This window comes from Kwoniella shandongensis, chromosome 5 (assembly GCF_008629635.2).
Source record: "Kwoniella shandongensis chromosome 5, complete sequence".
In the NCBI taxonomy this organism is placed as follows: Eukaryota; Fungi; Basidiomycota; class Tremellomycetes; order Tremellales; family Cryptococcaceae; genus Kwoniella; species Kwoniella shandongensis.
Window position 1 is genome coordinate 1143560 of NC_089291.1, and position 17318 is coordinate 1160877.

At 49.7% G+C, this 17318-nt stretch overlaps 9 protein-coding genes across 9 annotated transcripts; 4 read left to right on the plus strand and 5 right to left on the minus strand.

Moving 5' to 3' along the window:
• Window positions 1-137: 137 nt before the first annotated feature.
• CI109_103099 (uncharacterized protein) lies at window positions 138-2759 on the minus strand (the record flags this gene model as incomplete). Its single annotated transcript, XM_032001487.1, has 8 exons — window positions 138-743; window positions 814-945; window positions 1018-1274; window positions 1333-1494; window positions 1558-1850; window positions 1959-2066; window positions 2195-2275; window positions 2452-2759. The coding sequence occupies 8 exons, from the start codon at window positions 2757-2759 to the stop codon at window positions 138-140; spliced, it is 1947 nt and encodes a 648-aa protein (XP_031864377.1).
• Window positions 2760-3139: 380 nt separating this feature from the next.
• CI109_103100 (uncharacterized protein) lies at window positions 3140-4931 on the plus strand (the record flags this gene model as incomplete). The annotated part of the gene is made up of 8 exons (XM_032001488.1): window positions 3140-3230; window positions 3300-3366; window positions 3437-3595; window positions 3669-3909; window positions 4039-4178; window positions 4258-4434; window positions 4497-4567; window positions 4651-4931. 8 exons carry the CDS (start codon window positions 3140-3142, stop codon window positions 4929-4931), a joined length of 1227 nt encoding a protein of 408 aa, XP_031864378.1.
• Window positions 4932-5143: 212 nt separating this feature from the next.
• Window positions 5144-6486, minus strand: CI109_103101 (uncharacterized protein; the record flags this gene model as incomplete). The annotated part of the gene is made up of 5 exons (XM_032001489.1): window positions 5144-5526; window positions 5570-5914; window positions 5992-6094; window positions 6191-6268; window positions 6349-6486. 5 exons carry the CDS (start codon window positions 6484-6486, stop codon window positions 5144-5146), a joined length of 1047 nt encoding a protein of 348 aa, XP_031864379.1.
• A 308-nt stretch (window positions 6487-6794) lies between these two features.
• CI109_103102 (uncharacterized protein) lies at window positions 6795-8171 on the plus strand (the record flags this gene model as incomplete). The annotated part of the gene is made up of 5 exons (XM_032001490.1): window positions 6795-6983; window positions 7182-7301; window positions 7395-7407; window positions 7524-7662; window positions 7793-8171. 5 exons carry the CDS (start codon window positions 6795-6797, stop codon window positions 8169-8171), a joined length of 840 nt encoding a protein of 279 aa, XP_031864380.1.
• Window positions 8172-8555: 384 nt separating this feature from the next.
• Window positions 8556-10876, minus strand: CI109_103103 (uncharacterized protein; the record flags this gene model as incomplete). The annotated part of the gene is made up of 6 exons (XM_032001491.1): window positions 8556-8606; window positions 8683-8901; window positions 8971-9236; window positions 9351-9601; window positions 9748-10570; window positions 10633-10876. The coding sequence occupies 6 exons, from the start codon at window positions 10874-10876 to the stop codon at window positions 8556-8558; spliced, it is 1854 nt and encodes a 617-aa protein (XP_031864381.1).
• Window positions 10877-11955: 1079 nt separating this feature from the next.
• On the minus strand, window positions 11956-13069 carry CI109_103104 (ATP-dependent Clp endopeptidase, proteolytic subunit ClpP; the record flags this gene model as incomplete). The annotated part of the gene is made up of 4 exons (XM_032001492.1): window positions 11956-12236; window positions 12400-12664; window positions 12744-12812; window positions 12875-13069. 4 exons carry the CDS (start codon window positions 13067-13069, stop codon window positions 11956-11958), a joined length of 810 nt encoding a protein of 269 aa, XP_031864382.1.
• Window positions 13070-13376: 307 nt separating this feature from the next.
• CI109_103105 (uncharacterized protein) lies at window positions 13377-14316 on the plus strand (the record flags this gene model as incomplete). The annotated part of the gene is made up of 5 exons (XM_032001493.1): window positions 13377-13431; window positions 13553-13671; window positions 13741-13860; window positions 14003-14228; window positions 14294-14316. 5 exons carry the CDS (start codon window positions 13377-13379, stop codon window positions 14314-14316), a joined length of 543 nt encoding a protein of 180 aa, XP_031864383.1.
• Window positions 14317-14482: 166 nt separating this feature from the next.
• On the minus strand, window positions 14483-16068 carry CI109_103106 (uncharacterized protein; the record flags this gene model as incomplete). The annotated part of the gene is made up of 4 exons (XM_032001494.1): window positions 14483-14770; window positions 14897-15249; window positions 15325-15758; window positions 15881-16068. The coding sequence occupies 4 exons, from the start codon at window positions 16066-16068 to the stop codon at window positions 14483-14485; spliced, it is 1263 nt and encodes a 420-aa protein (XP_031864384.1).
• Window positions 16069-16448: 380 nt separating this feature from the next.
• Window positions 16449-16945, plus strand: CI109_103107 (uncharacterized protein; the record flags this gene model as incomplete). Its single annotated transcript, XM_032001495.1, has 3 exons — window positions 16449-16561; window positions 16653-16757; window positions 16930-16945. 3 exons carry the CDS (start codon window positions 16449-16451, stop codon window positions 16943-16945), a joined length of 234 nt encoding a protein of 77 aa, XP_031864385.1.
• Window positions 16946-17318: the final 373 nt, after the last annotated feature.

The following is a 17318-nucleotide window of genomic DNA, read 5'->3' on the forward strand; positions in this document are numbered from 1 at the left end:
ATCTAATGCGGGTTATCTACCGGACTAATAAGCACCGAGTGCGCTGTCTTCGTATATGAAAGCGTCAAGATCGTTCAAATCGATCCGACTCTGAAACCAATAATGCAAAAGTGCCTCATCTCTTTTGACGTCCCCTTTTACGCTCCACTGTCATCGTCAATGTCCATCGCTTCGGATCCATCTGTACTGATCGTGGCGCCATTGCGGTTCTTTGGCTCACCGTCAATCTTCTTCGTATCGTTTTCTTCCGAGTCCATTTGATTGTCGTTACTCCCTTCCTTTGGGACCTCATCCGCATGTCCGTTCTCCTTGAATACAACATCCGCAATTCCATCCCTCGCCTCTGACTTTGATCCTATGAGCGGACTATGTGCCAGTTCTTTCTCCTTTCGTTCCTCTTCCTCTTTCTTGGCCGCCAAGAACGCCTCCTTTTCCTTATCCGACAACCTTTCAAAGGGAACAACTTCCTCGACCCACGCATAACCCTTCATTCCCTTCTTCCTCTTTCTTTCAGGTTGACCATCAACACTGATAGCTGACGACGAAATAGCGCCACTGCCGTTGGGCGAGGGGACTGGATTGTCTTTTGGGATATCGATAGGAGCTGGGAGAGATTGCGGTTGAGCTTGGGATGTTCGACCAGATCGTCTTTCACCAGGTATAATGGGTTTCCCTCGGGAGTCGAAGCCGTCCGAAGAGTCTTCGTTGCGGCGATTACGCTTCGACGGTCCTGCTTCGTCAAACTGCGGGAGTGAAGGAACGAAATCACGTCAGTCGATCGTCTACTTTCGGAAGTAACCTCTCAACACTCACATCGTCGATGTCGTCACCATCATAACTATAATCGACTTTTCGACTTTGACGTCTTGTTCGAGTCGACCTCAACTCGGCAAGTTGGTGCAACTGCACAACCTGGGCAATCTTTCTTCGAGCTTTTTGAATCCTCTACAGCCCCAGATCAGATCGAAAAACAATTAGCACATCCCATTTTCTGGCAGCACTTCACATCTCACTCACCAGCTCTTCCTGCTCTATGATCGGTATTCTCTCCCTCAACTTTTTCGCCAAAGCAAACTCCTCTTTGATCGATCTGGCCAACTTCGCATGTGCCGCCGCCTCCTTTTTCCCGCTCGATGCGGGCTTAGTGTTTGATTGGGAGGTGAAAGTATCGATATCTTCGAGATAGGACATGTATTGCTCTTTGGTCGAGATGATGGTGATCATCGCACAAGGACGTTTGTATGGATTACCAGATTTCCACAGTCGCCAGGAATCTGGGGGCCGCAATCAGCATTACCATTCGATCAACATGCCAACAGCTGTATTGCTCACCATCGAAACCCCATACTCTGGCCCTATCACGAGTCAAACCCAAAGCTGGCACCTTGATCGATTCCGCTGTGGAAGGAGCCGGCTCCGCAGTCTTCTTTCCCTTCCCCTCTACGACCCCAAACTCTCGATTGATCACACTGCGGATAGACTCAGAGTGAGACACTGATCGACCACAATCGTCAGCAGGCCGTCCAAAATCGCTTCCCTGGATCCATGACAACTCACATTGCCAATCCACCAACTGTCTCAGTAACTTTGCCCTCTCCACCCACTCCAACTCGAACAATCCTCCGCCTTGCTCCTCGATCTTAGTCAATGGATTCAACTTGGCCCTCGCACTCTTTGGTTCACCGTAGTATCTCAATCGTCCAAGCTCATCACGATGCGGATCGGTGGAGCAGCATTCTCCTCGATCTTCTTCATTGATAGGCCAGGTCCTGTCCCAAACGGTCCATTCGGAAGTGTTGGTGAGCGTTTCGGTGATATAATTGGATATCTGAGATTGGATGTTTTCGCATCTACGTGCAAGCAGATCGGTAAGCATCTAACGTTTCACACGAGACGTCTTGGGCGCAAGCGGGATTCCTTCACAAGGGGTGCCCGAGCTGGGGGAAGTCGTGACTCACGAAAGATTTCGCGACCCCGGCTTCAGATTTGACAAGAAACAAATCAATATACCTTCCAAAACGTCGTCCGGTCGATTCGCGACAGGTTCAGCAAGACAGCGTTCTAGGCTGTGGAAACAGATCGGAATGAAGTTGTATTGTCAACACAAGTCCGAATGGCCGGAAGTATAGAAGGGCAAAGAGTGCGATTTGGGGGATTGTAGACTTTCGGTGTGTTTGGCTTGGCTTCGACTTACTCTTCCAGTGTTGCAAGCCTCGTTATCCTGCTTCTCAAGTTGAACTTGACGATAAACGACCAGACATATGCTACTTGCCAGCTAAGTAACATATCCATATCAGTACACTGTCAGATAACGTGTGTGTGTGTGGCGCCACCTTTGCGTTAAGCTCGGGAGGGGAGGTCTGAGCGAGTTTTCGAAAAATTCGCGTACACCTATTCCCGCGGTCGGACCCGCTGTGATATTGGGGGAAAAGGGACACAGAGACGACTCACTCGTCCTCTATTCTAGTAGCTTGTATAGGTTCATGTTGGTGTCTCTCTACATCTTCTTCGTGTCTTCGTTTGGACTCGAGTATCCTTTTCGTCTCCTTGTCCACAGTGTCCAGTTTGATTTTGAGCTTGACACCGTCTGCTGCACCTTTTTCTGCAGCTTCTACAGCGGCGGGAGTAGAAACGTGTGATCGTAAGGAGACGGTCGCATCGTGGTCGTGGTCGTGATCGCAGTCTTGCGCTGTCGGTGGTGATTGTTGAGCTTGGGGTAAAGGGGATAAACTGTCGTCGAGGACTGATGGACGTGACATGGAGCTAAGAGCGTCGTGGTAGCAAGCAATATGCGATGTATTATGGGAGAACCGAGTTGACACCAAGAAGACACATGCAAGATGATATTGATTGGACAAGAGAGGACACAAAGATGAAAGGGAATCAATGATCGAGTTATGATGCATATAAGCCAGTACTACTGAACAGAACGAAGCGAACCCAGCGCGCAACAACATTGACTTTTCTACACGTCACATTCCCCCACATTTTACCCCACACTCAACACTCTGCAACACATCTTGGCTACAACGTAAAAGGAAAGATGCTCATGCTTCTGTGCTTGCTTCGCTTGGCTGCTTGATATCAACAAGAGCGAGGACATGCTCATATAGCCCTAGCGCTCGCTAATCATCCATCGATGATACTCAGACATTGCCTGGCTTCGGGTCTAGGCTCAAGGACTGCGAAGCGGGGCGTACACGACTTCATACGAGGTTCGACATCATCGGGTAAGCTAGTCCGCTGTGTGCGAGTCGGAATCTAGTATAGCGTCTGATGGTCTTGACCTTCTGGCTTAGGGACGTACAAGGTCCCTCTGAGCTCGCCAAAGATTGTAGGAGTGTATTCATCAAGAGGTCAACGAGAGTGAGTCGTCGTATTCGTTCTCGATACCTGCGTTGGTGCGCTCGCTCAATTGATATACTCTTGTGCGCAGGTATCAAGAAGATGCAACTTCCGTTCATGCTATCCAACTACCTGCAAATGAGATCCGAGATTCGTTGAAGAAGATCAAATCGCCCGTGGAGTGGGATCCGACCTCTGCTGGGTCAGATTTCTTAGCAAACCAAGTAGCTTATTTCGGTATATTCGACGGGTGAGCGAGATCATGATAAATGACATGTAGCCAGGGTGAAGCTGACAGTGGTGCGGTGTGCTTTGGTATTCAGACATGGTGGTCGACAAGTATCCTCATTCCTCAAAGATAACCTACACGCACTTATCGAATCCGTTGGATCAGATCAGATTCCCGAAACTGTTGATTGGACAAAGACACATCATGAAGGGTATTTCAAACGGTGGAGAGGAGGGGCAGTGCAGCGATGGACGAAGTTTGCTTCTTCAGGTGGAAAACCGGCGGATGGGGAGTCAATGACATTGGAAGAGAGATTGACGTTGGCATTCCTTCAGGTGAGTAGTAGTGGGCGTATCCTAGATCAACGTCGAGAACAGAGAGCAGACGAGACAAAATACTCAATTCATTGCTCGTGCGTTGTTCGTGCGGGACGTCTACTGACTATCGTATTCTCCACTGTGCAGGCGGATAAAGAAGTCTTGTCGACTGGAAAGGCGCAACGATGCGGCTCAACAGCCTCGGCCGCTCTGATACATTCCCTCGACGCTCCTGGCCAGCCCTATTGGGCTTCCAAGCAGTTATCGCTCACAATAGCTCATTGCGGGTGAGTACTGTCGCCTACACCTTTCCTCTGCAAATAGTTGGCTAATCAATCATTAATTCATTCCATTCGCTCTATTCAGTGATACCCGTGCATTATTGTGTCATCGACCGACCGGCGACGTCATCCCCTTAACGGAGAAACATCATGCGGAATCAAGAGTCGAAGCGGCCCGACTCAGACGGATGGGAGCTGGGTTGTTGGTCTCAGATTCGTTTGGCGAGTCGAGGTGGATGGGAGTGGTCGAGAACACCAGAGGGTGAGTGTGCTTTGTATTGAGGAGCGAAGGAGTAGGGGTCGCTGATTAGATCGATTGTGTAGCTTTGGCGACGGTGATTGGAAGCCATCGGGAGTCACGGTCGAGCCAGATGTGACAACTCGCGTGATCGATGGTGAGTGCCATGTGTTGCTTGCGTAACGGTCATTTCTGCTTTGCCTCGACTTCCTGCTGACCTGTGGTCTGCTCATGCCTTAGGCGACGATCATGCCTACCTCATCCTTGTCACAGACGGAATCACTTCCCTGATCTCGGATCAAGAGATCGTCGACTTGGCCAGACGGTCTATCGACCCTACTCGTGCTGCCAAGACCATCGTACATTTCGCTGAGGATCTCGGTGCCAACGATAACGTCACGTGTATAGTCGTACCTCTACCAGGATGGGGGAACGTTGGTGGGAGTGACAGGACGATGGAGAGGAGAGAATATAGGAGGAGGAGTGCGGAAGGGATGAGTACGAGGATGCAGAGGATGTAGCGCGTCAAGTCATGGGCGGGCTTCTGGGCGCGTCGGTGTCTCCAACCATTTAAGCAGTGAGATCACGGTGCTGTAGCTCACGGAGGAGAAGGAGGAGAGAGGGAGGTGTCATCTTATCAGAACTGCAGACGGGTAGCGGCAACAGATAGTCATTCTCATTATATAGCATATATCATTTCCATGTATCGGAATCATAAACCGTCATCTCTCGACTATGATGGTGCTACTCCATCATTTATTACAACCTGCCAGGGAGGATCCTCATCTTCTTTTTCTCGCATCTCAATGTCGGTGACTGCCCCTTCGCCCATTGTCTGAATACCCACAGTTGACGGTTCTGATCCAGCAGGTAACGCAGCATCTCCCGCAGTGTCGTCTACGTCCATCGCCCCTTCTTCCACCTCACTCTGCTTGACGGTAGTGACTTCTCTCAGTCCTCTCGGTTTTCGCCCTCTCCCACCTCTACTCCCCGAACCGCTGACTGGCCAATCACTAATCACCCTTTCTAGTTCTTTCTTACTAAGTGTGAGAGGTAAGATCGTTTCACCTGGAGAGGCTATACCAAGCGATTCGATGACTCTGGGTCCCAGCTCGACTGACCAATAGTCAGCGTGTGCACAAGTCTCGTATGTACTCACCACTTTGATGAGGTTTCATCCCATCCATATCGAATGTTTCCAATTCACTTGGATCATGTAACACTCTCCTACTCCTTCCTGACCCTTTTGGTCTACCTCGTACTTTAGCAGGAGGTGCTGAAGGACTTTCGAACGGATCTCCGGGGAGAGTAGAAGGACCTGCTTGGGATGTTGGATTGAGAGGTGTTGAGGGGTGGTTAGGAATGTCGGGTACGGTAGGTGCTTGTTCGTTGGCGGTCGCGATTGGAGCTTCGGTGCGAGATTGGAGTGTGACGCCTCGGAATGTGAGACGGTGAGAGGTGGTATACAGCGGCGGATGAGAAGCGGCATGGGGGTTCTCGTGATCTAACAGAGGACGGGGACTATCAGTTAGAACTGATGTACACTTGTGCAGAGCTTGACGCCTTTCGTCGCAAACTCACTTCGTTCTAGACCTAGTATCACTTCGTCGCCTATTAACGGTGTCACTTCGCCTTGGAAGACATGGTTGCCGAGCTTGAGGAACGGTAACGGAGTGTCGAGGCCCTGTAGCGTAGGTATGGGAAGTAGTTAGCAACATGGTCGGTAAGATTTTATGAAGTCGTCTACACAGCGTGTCGCAGACGAACGGTGTCGACTCACGATCAATTGATACTGGGTTTCAGTTTGCAGTGCTTTGGAATCAATCGTCTCTCCCAGATCAAGCGTAACGTATATCTCCTACACGCATATACATATCCAGATCAGCACTCTTCGAGATTTGATGACTGATGTATAACGATGATGATGACACTACCCACCTCGTCATCCTCTTCGTCCTCATACTCATCTTCATCATCTGCTAGATCATCGAACGAATTGACGTATTTCCATCCTGGGCCGAAGAGTGATCGGCCTTGTTCCAATATCCTCGGAGCGTCTTCCGCCGATTGAAGCATAGCACGTTTGATGAGCTGAGCAATTTTTTGTTGTTTGTATTCGGAGACGAGTGGTGTAGCGGACGACCAAGAGAGGATAAGAGGAATGTGATGTTGTCACTATGGTGAACTGCGTTAATTGTCAACAAACGTCTCCGACGGAACTATTCAATCCTTCGCAGGTCTGCGACTGATCATGGTCTCGCAAAAATAATCTTGACGTCAAAATATCCAAAATTGTAACTGCCTTCTCAACATCAACCTTTACACATCGTGCATACAAGAGAACCTGTAACAAGACTCTATAAACTACACTACTACCGCCCAAGATGCCTGCAGAACGTAAACCCCTCAACAAGTATCGTAAACCCCGACCTGGTCCTTCGACTTCCACCAAGACTTCGGAACGACCTTCGGAACATAAGGTCTTGCCTGTGGATCAGAGGAGTGAGGGTGCTTTGCCTGGATTGAGTAAGATCAAGTCTGCTATTAGACAGACCAAGAGATTATTGGCGAAGGTGAGTCAGATTTGTGCGGGAGCTACTAGCTATAAATCGCATATGGTTATATGAGGGAGGAGTGAATCAATTTCTTGTAGAACTGTCGGTTATGCGATTGATTGTCCTTTTGGGATCAGGGGAGGACAGATGGTGTCGAGTACACTAGCTAGAAGACATCCAGGAATCAATCATGCTGACCATCCGAATATGTCGTAGGAAACGCTCGAACCTGGATTGAGAATCGCGACACAGCGTCGATTAACGAGTTTGGAAGCGGATCTAGCTGCTGCTGAGAGGAGAGAAGTGGAGAAGAAGAATGGGGCGAAGTATCACAAGGTGAGTAGTGGAACTGCCATTTCGTTCCGTTCTTGTCTCTCCAGGATAGAAGACTAGTGGATGTCAGATCGCTAACTCTACCACACTGTATAGGTCAAATTCTTTGGTCAGTCAAGTCTACATCCTCTATTCCGCCTGTGGCATTCCCATCCACTATCATCACTTCCAGCTCAACGGTGTATGAATGCCAAATGCTAACATGTCGCATCTTCATACTCTTAGAACGTCAAAAACTGCTACGTCTCACAAAACGACTGAATCGCAAGATCTCCGAAGAAGGGAAGAGCGAGAAGAAGAAGGCGCGATACGAACAAGATTTGACAGATGCCAGAGTCATGTTGAATTACGTCTTACATTATCCGTGGGTTTTCGTCCTCCTCTTACCCCCCTCACATTCCAGATTACACATCTCTTCAGAGGGTTGCAGGGTGGCCTATGGGCTGGGTTTCATCCGGGCTTCGAGGCTGATCTTTCGCTTGTACATTATGTAGTAATACCCAAAAATACATCTCCCTTTTCCCTTCCAATGCGACGACCGCCTCGACCTCCAAACCCGAAGATGAAATCGATGAGGAGGACTCCAAGTCCAAACTCTCTTTACCGCCCTTACTTCACCCTGCACCTTCTAACCCATCAAAACTTGATCAAAGCGCTCAACGTCGATACGAGTTACTCCAAGAAACGCTAAAATTGATGGACGAAGGGAAATTGAGTAAAGAGCCAGAGGTGGAAGTCACTTCTGGGAAGACTCTGGGATCAGGTGTCGAGATTGGGCTGGGGAGGAGTAATGTTGTTTCGCAAAATAAGGATGGGAAAAAGACGGTGGAGGAGGAAGAAGAGAAGGACGATTTCTTCGAAGCGGATGACTAATCGTTGTCGAAATTGGAATTTTCGACAACATGTCGATGAGGTACGCTACCGTGGGTATATACTGCATGTTGGGTCATGATTATTCATTCCACAATTGAGATGGTGAACCTGTACGATAGCAGCAATTGGAACTGACCAAGTACCACTGACCATGCAATGGCAAGATATACACAGATACGAGATACGAAGCAAAACTACGCGAACAACGAAACAGAACAAGTGAAGCACAGCTACACGATGAGAAGACATTGAAAGGAAAAAGAAAAACAAGTGAAATACAGAACACGAACAAATTTGGAATCGAAACACAGAACAGATTGAGTTTGTCTACAGATCACAGCGCCGCGGACACGGCGAGGTGCGAGCTACTGTAACTCCAGCACTTTACTGGACGGTGACCGTACCAGAGTGGAAGTTGAAGTTGTAGATCCCGTTCTACAACATCGATAAACATCAGCTCCTCATTACAATCACTCTGATTGCCCAAACAAAGTTTGAAGTAGCCACTCACCCAGCAATCTGACGAGATGTCCACGGTCGAAGAACCACTACCACTTCCGCCCCCGGTAGATTTCAGCTCGAATTGCTGTTTGCCAACACCCATAGGGACCTCGACCATCTGAACTCCGGCAGCTACGTCTTGAGTGACTGGTGCGTTTGAGCCAGATGTCACTGTGACCGTACCACCTGATTTGGTCATGACCGCTACGAAGATCGTGTCGCTCACGTACTGTACACATAGAAACATCATCAGCGATCTGACAATATCGGTGTGGCATTGAGAACTATCTGTACCCACCTCATTTCCAGTAGGTTTAGAACCGCAGATGTCGGTACCATCGCACTGAGCGCTCTTCAAGTGTGGTCGATACCAGTAAGTCAGAGTGTCCTGGTCGATGATCGGTGTCGGTGAACCAGCTTTGAAAGCCTTGATGTAAGGGACCGCGAAATCGAGCATGGCGGTGTGGTCGAGGTCTTTAGCCCATTTGGATGAGCCGTCGTCAGTGTGGGGGGTGTCGTAAGGTCCGATGTAATGAGATTCCCCGTAGTCATTCCAAGTGACGACTGTGAGTGTTTCGTATTAACGTCAGCGTCCTTCGCCATTGAAGGTGCCGTAGTGGAATGAGGCGAAAGGCTGAGGACGGGATAGCAGGCGAGCATGAGGGAGAGCACACTCACTCTCGAGGAAATCGAGCTTATCACCTAACGAGAGGATCTGCTCCCATCGATCTTTCCAGAGCGTCTCACTCTTGAATACCCAGTTTTTAGAATACGATACTTCCTGACCAAAGTGGGTGGAGAACCAAGTTGACACTGGTGCCATGTAGGTCTTTCCCGCAGGTTGAGTGACGGCGAGATATTCGAGATCGCGCGAATCGGACATTGATGCGTTGACGGGGACGTTGTCAAGCTGACCTGGCCAAGCAGCCCTGTGAGTGAATAGTCCAGTCAGCATTGTCTCATTTGAGTCGTTGGCTCGAGTTCAGTGACGAAGAGTTCAGGGAAAGATGGGAACCAGGTATTGTTTGACTCTCGTGTGATTCACAATGTGCAGAACGGGTGATGCGTGACTTACCAAGAGAAGAGACCGCTCAACCCCGCATTGTTTGCAACATCACCGGCAGGCTGGAAGAAAGGAACAGCATAAAGCGGTTCTCCGACCTGTTGAGCTGCCGCCGACCAATCGAAGCCATCTCCGATAAAGCTCGACACGAACGGTTTCCCATCCACTCTTAGCTGATTCGGTTTATTAACGTATTTCTTCAACATCTGCGCTACGCCCGAGACGTCCGAGATCTGATACCAGTTGAAGTCAAATGAGATGAAGAGGTCGAATCCGCCGTTGACGGAAGCTGCAGCGGAATAGGCGAGATCGAGTTGTGCTTCTGAGTATGAGTCGGTCCCGATGTTCAAGGCGAAGCCGTCGATACCTTTTGATTTGGCAAGGTTCATATCGTTCGCCCAATCAGATTCGACATAGGTGGAAACGATGCCGACCATGAAATGTGCAAAGACGAGCTTGGACTTGGACGAGCTGGAACTGCTGGTACTTCCAGTACTCTGAGGGGCACTGGATGAGACCGTCGTGGGCGCGGAAGCGATGCCGCCGGTGCTGGTACTCTTGGTAGTGATCGAGCCAAGATCTGATCCAGCCGGAGCGGACGAGGTGAGGGAGACTGGTCCATTGATATCGCTCGGTGCGACGCCGTCTGAGGAAGCGCTAGAGACGAACGTATCGATAGGGTTGGACGATGAGGAAAGTGCTTGGACAAATGCAGAAGAGGAGGAAGTGAGAGGACTAGGAGCAGGCGATGCTGACCCAGTAGGCGCTACGACACCTTGGGTGACAGTCTGCGTGACGTAGACTGTCTCGGTGGTGGTAGTTGTGGTAGTGGTAACTTGAGCACACTCATCAGTTCAAGCCTTTCGGGTCTTACAAAGGAGCAATATTTTCGCTTACCAACATCAGTGGGATCAGCAACCAGTGCTTGACCGACCACGTTTGTCGCACCCTGTACGGCCAGATCTCTAGCCACGCCCACTCCAGATTGGATGGCGTTGACCCCTGTCACAATCTTGTCGATGGGTACATCGTCTCTCGCATATTGCCCATGTCGAGATCGACGAGGGTGTGTCGCTGGCTGTCCAAAGGCTGAAGGAAGGGTGGCTAGAAGTAGAGCCAAAGCCGAGGTGGAGAAATGCATGTTATGAGTTTGAGCCTGTGGTAATGGTTTATCGCGAGAGGTACCGGTGAAGGTGGGTTGATCGAAGGTAAACGAGTGACTGGGTGAGTAGTGAAAGACGTCTTCTTGCGAAGAGTATCTCGATCAACGAGAATAACAGCAATCTAACGGCAAAAGGTTTGTTGAGGAGGGGATCGACTGTGTACGTGAGAGTGAAAGTCTTTGTCGATTTGCAAGTCTGTTTACCTATCTGAGCAGATGGGCTGATCCGACGACTAGCGTGATCAGCGGACAAGAGGACGACAAAGGGAGGGATGGCGGAGGGAGAGCGTGAAGAGTCTACAAAGGAGAAGGACAGAATAAAAGGAAAACAACTGAATTACCTATAGAGAACAAGGATGAGGGAAGGAAGAGAAATGAATGAATGAAGGAATGATGAATGATGATTCGCCCATTCACAGTGTCAGTGTAAACAGATGCTTGCGCCGGGTTTGTCGATTGTCCTTCAACCTGATCCTGGAGAACGAAATGATCGGACAGGGGGAGAAAAACAAGAGGAAAAGGATAGTAGGATGTGTTGAACCAAACTAATTTCAGACTGAAACACGCTTTGATCATCATCATTAACAAAACAGGGGGACCTTTGTGCTCGGTCCAGGCTGAGACAACGTATGTAACCTACTTCATCATCATCCTCATCGTTGTTGTCATCGTGTCTCAGGGGCCACCTCCGTCATGCATGAAGATGCGTTGAACAAAGGTATGTTTGCGGTGTGTCATCTTGGTGTGCACAACAAAGGGCAGTCTGTTGGCTTTGGCACAACAACAACAAAAGGGAAAGTTCCTGGATGAAACCGCCACAAAGCACGGACCTTCGTTTCGTCCTCCCTCTTGTCCCTTTCCCGCAATCCATCTTTCTATCCCCTTCGTGGCTTTCGGTCATTGTTTCGACGGACATCAACATGCTAATATATGCATTGTCACCTCTATTCCAGCACTATGCTTGGTTGGCCCCAAAGTGCTGGTCCCGACCCCAGGTTTTGGGCGTTGACCTCACACTGTGCTCATTTCTTCCTGGTCCTCTTCCCCTTTTCACCCCATCATTGCTCCTCCTTGTCGTTCTCCTTGTCCTTCGCATTCACTTCCTTCCCTCTCGTCGTTACGATCTTATCCACTATCCCAAACTCCACCGCCTCATCCGCCGTCATGAAGTAATCTCTCTCCAAAGCCTTTTCGAATCTATCTCTTGCGTGTTCGCGCTCTTCATCGGGACGCGTACAATGTTCGGCGTAGATGTCTGTGAGAGCGGATCGTATTCGGAGGATCTCTTTGGCGTGAAGGGCGATGTCGGAGGCTTGACCTTGGGCTCCGCCAGATGGTTCTGCGCAGCGAATGAAGGAGCGTCAGTTTCCGAGAGAGATAACAATACGCATCAGAGATGTATTTGGGATGATTGACACTATCTTTGATCCAAATGCAATGCAGCGAGCACCAAGTCCTAATTTCGAAGTGATGTGTGCTCTGTCAAAGAAGGTGACACTCACGATGTATCATGACACTACTATTCTTCAATGCATATCGATGACCTCTCTCCCCTCCAGCCAATAACAAACTACCCATACTCGCCGCTTGACCCATACAGAACGTATGAACAGGCGGCGAGATATATTGCATAGTATCGTAAATCGCCAGACCGGAAGTGACGACGCCGCCGGGAGAGTTGATATACAAGTTGATTGGACGTTTGGCATCTTCGGCTTCCAAGAACAGTAGTTGAGCAGTGAGGAGTGTAGAGTCGGCCGAGTTGACCTGAAGGTAGAAGACGTCGACTATCAGCACTATGTTTCCACGGAAAGAGGAGAAGGAAGTGACTTGGAACTTCACGTACAGGTCCTAAGAAGATGACTCGTTCTCTCAATAATCTCGAATAGATATCATAGCTCCTCTCTCCTCGGGCCTGTACACATAGTATCGTCAGCTGTCTAGTTGGATGTAACAGTCATCAACAGCGCCGCTTACAGTCTGCTCCACTACTATTGGTACCAACGCATCTCTGATAACGGGATTCGATCCAGAATCTGAGCTGAATCCCGAACCGGAGCCAGAGCCCGAAGGGAGGAAGCCGAACGACCGTCTGGCGAGGTTTGATGGACCGGCGATAGCCAGAGAGGCTGTTGACGTTGTTGGTCGGAAGGCAGATATCAGGCGGGACATGGTGGTACGAGCTTGCTCGAATTATTCGAATATCGCAAAGTCTGAAGTAGTGATAAGATGGATTATACGATTCATCATCACACTTCGTTGAAGCGAAGTACTCGAGGTCGAAGTACGTCACGTGATCAACTCCGGTACCCGTGGGCTCCGCGCGCTAGGGTACACTCTAGGCGGTGGGATCGTCACTCGCAAGTGTGGACGTCCAGTTAGGGTCTGTGTTGTTGACTTACCACCATACCCGCTCTCTCTAACTTTACTTATACTTATACACCTTCCCCAAGACTTCTCAATTAGACCTGTATTCGTCATGTCAATCAACACTGTTCATCTTAGTCAGGGCAACATCCTCCCATTACAACATGGTAAGTCCGTCTTCGTCATTTGCCGCCCGCTCCTTCTCCCTCTCCCTCGCAACTCGCAACTTGCACATTGCCCCCAGCCGTGTGCGTATGGTGAAGCTAATACCCTATGACGTGGGATTAGGCGAGGACGTGCTCACCGCTGGTCATACTGCCGATTTGGAACTTCGTATTCCTGCGACTATCCAAGGCCCTAAACGTACAGAGAATGCAAAAGGTAGAATCTGGGTGACTGATCATCGTGTGAGCGAATCACCTTAAACCTGTATTAATCCCGGGAACGCAGAAGCTGATAGGCGCTCTCTGTTGTAGGTGATATTCATCGCGGATACACTTGATACACCTGGTACTTCTGCGAGTGGCGCTAGTGCCCCTTCCGAACCGCCAAGTTATGATGCTCCCCCTGTTCTCTCCTCCCTTGAGATACCATATGTGAGTGCGGAACTCCTATAATCGACCTGACAACGTGTATCTTTGATCTCCCCTCGACCCCATGCTCGAACACAAATATCCTGACCTCTCTCTATTTGTCTGCACTGTAAAGAGCTGATTTGAGTCATCATGTACCGCTCAGGCCTCTCTCAAAATCGCTTCATACAACCTCCCCACATTTTCAGCCAACAACGTACTTCTCACATTCATCCCTGCGCCAGGCGACACTTCCCTCCCGGACCCTGGACGAGGTCAGACGATCGAGGCCAAAGTCATCGTTGGGGAAGGAGCGGGTCATGGTGTTTGGAAGAGGATCGAAGGGGAAAGGATGAGAGCGGAAGAGAGGAGGAAGCAGGAGGATATCCTGCGTGAGTTTGGCACATCCACTGGGCAAAAATGCAGAATGAGGAGTAGCTGATATGTTTCGTCGTAGCCGCCTACGAGCCCAGGAATTAAGCAGGACAAGCAATATATACGGAGCTAAGACGCGGTGATAAATAATGACATTGATACAACACGACATGCTATGATGATGAACGACCTGTATATGTGACAGAGCAGTCTGTGGACCCTTATGAAGAACGACTCAGTGCTCCATGTCAATGGACATGCTCGGACTGGCCTAAGCGGTTCGACGAGGATACCACCACGCCCCTTCTTTCTCCTTCACTACCCTCACAAACTTAGCTACCAACTTGTCCCTCTCCTTCGTATCTCCATCCCTTGTCAAACCTTTTAGGAAAGGTGCCATCTCTTCGGGTCTCCATCTCGGTCTCGTGAGGAAGAGGTCTGCAAATCGAGTTGCGGGCTGTAAGGGGAGAGTGGCGACGGGGAAGTAGGAGAGGATAGGGGAGGGAGATTTGAATGATGATAGAGCAGAGAGTGGTGGTGGACTCAGGAGGTAGTCGCCCTGCACGGAATGAAGAGTAGCGGCATTAGCAAAGGCGTGTCTTTCAGCAGTGTCGTCCAGCAAAGCTGTTTTGCGATCGTGCAAGAAACACGACCAGTGCCCTGGGGATCGGTCAATGTCACTCACCTCAAGTAAAGTCAAATCCACATGTTCAGCCCATGTTTCCCCAACTTCCGCCTTCCACTCTTCCAGGAAATCATCCCTCTTCTTCTCTCCTCTCAGAGAGACCAATAGACCTCTGCCCACTTCCCTCACTAAGCCCTTCGCATCGGCTTCCCAGGTTTCGCCTTCGATTGTGCCGAATAGGTTCAGTACGGCTTGTGACAGGGAAAGGGGGATATCGTGATCTTCTTCCAGGGACTCGACGATGGGTGCGATGGGCGAAGTGGTGAGTGACGTAGTGTAATGTATTGTCAAGAGGGAAAGGAGGATCGTTAGGAGGTCTTTCAGCGGTGCAGGCGGAAGGAGTAACATTCGACCTGGACAGCGAGACGGGTTAGCGTTTCCACCACTGTTCATGAAACTGCATTGAAGTCAAGGAATATCCCACTTACCATCCACCTCTACTACACATCTCTCCTTCAGACCCCTTTCCAATTCTCCCTCACTGGCCTGTATCACGCTTCCCAACATCGCTCTAGTCCATCTCTTCTCCTTCTTCCCATTCGCCCTTTTCCTCTTCCCCAGTGCACCTGCGCCTGAACCTAAACCTTGCCAAGCACTATCTTTGAGGACCGTCCTTATCCTCTCGAGGTTGGGTGCGATGGGCACGCATTCCAAGATCTGATGACAAGTATCTCTGACCTCAAGTGTGGACGATGACGATGATGCTAATGAAGATGAAGAGGTAGTAGGAGTTTTGAGTGATGAGGAAGAGGGGGTTCGACAAACTAAGAGAGAGTTGGATATACCGACTGTTCGAAGCATGAATGTCGTCTGGGGTGTACAGAGTGTCGCATCGTCAGAAGGTCGACCTTTGATCGTGAGACTGTGTACACCGCCTATTGTCAGCGTTCCGTGTTCAGTTTGAACACCGGCTAGCTCAAGAGAAACGGTGTCCTGTACACCCCACGGGGCAAATACCAGCGATAAGACAAATGGTGGACTCACGGAAACACCTCGTTCTTCCCTTTCAACCCTTCTACCTGCTTCAGTATCTCAGCCGGCAGTTCTAAGAGCTGATACGTCTCCTCGATATCTTCTTCGCCATTTTCGGCAGTGTCGGGATTGCGACTGGAAGATGAGGGCGGAAATCGAAGTGTAACGTTACGAGCTGGCAGACCTGTGGCTATTGGCATTGTCGCTTCGAGTGTGTGGGTATATTTTCTCGGTCTATGCTCTGCAAGCGGGAGTGATCAAACGATGGTCATCCATAGATTAGACGAAAGCAACAAAATCTCATGTTCAGACGCGTCTGTCTTTTGTTACCAACGTTACAACGCGGTCATCCTCCACCTGCCTTGAGAAGTGCCACATTGATTATAACTCCGATAAATAGTTCCGTCGCGAGCCTTTCCGAGCACTCCCTCTCTCTTCCTTGCACCTTGTGTTGTCCTATCGTCTTGCTCGTTTTCCCAATCCAATCAGACCAATCCACTCCACCCTCCCTCAACTCGCGACTATAACCCTCTCCTTCTCACTTGTACTTGATAACACACCACTCAGCTCAGTCAACACAATGTCCTTCATCGTCCGATCCGCTGCTACTCCCCTCCGAGCCGCTCGTTCTTTCCCCACCGGTGCTGTCAGACAGCAAGCTCGTGGTGTCCACTTTGAGAACGTCGTTGACCAGTGAGTGCGAGTTCGGTCAATCCCGACATATATGACCCTGGAGCTGGAGCAAGACTGTCATCAATGCTGACTTTCCCGTCATCTACTATAGCACCATCCCTACTTCCGTCACCAACAAGTACTGGTTCGGTACAAAGCTTGCCATCTACGCTACTCTCGGTTTCGGCAGTCCCTTCTACGCCGCTTACTGGCATCTGTGAGTGGTAGTCTTTCACCTAACTACATCAGACCAAAACAGTCTTCGTGCCATCTCAAGTTGGACAATCTCTCGGGAAGAATCGAGTCTGGCCTGAGAACGGGGGAATGACAACGCGATGCGATCAGAATGGTAGTGGAGACAGTGCTGATGTTGTGATTTGACATCGCAGTAACAAGAACAAGTAATCTGTTCGATAATGAAGGCATCGATCTAGGTCATTTAGATTGACAGGCACGTTGAGCGGAGTGGACAGGATTGGATGAGATGAGATGCATGACATCGATACAAACACTGTTGAGAACTCGGGAGAGGTATTGCGGTCTCATGAGAACTGCATAAGGGCGCAGAGAGATGGCCGCGAGATGAGATGGGTCACCTATCTCGCGAGCAGGTAGCCTTGATTGTACATATCAACTCGTTCTGGACAAGCTCGTCCGTCCCACTGCACTGTTGCCATTGAGTCGGTACGCAACCTTGAGACTATCGCTGTATCTTTGCTTAAAAAGCGAACATGAGAAACCACCTTTGTCGTTATATCTCCTACTCGCCTCCACCAAC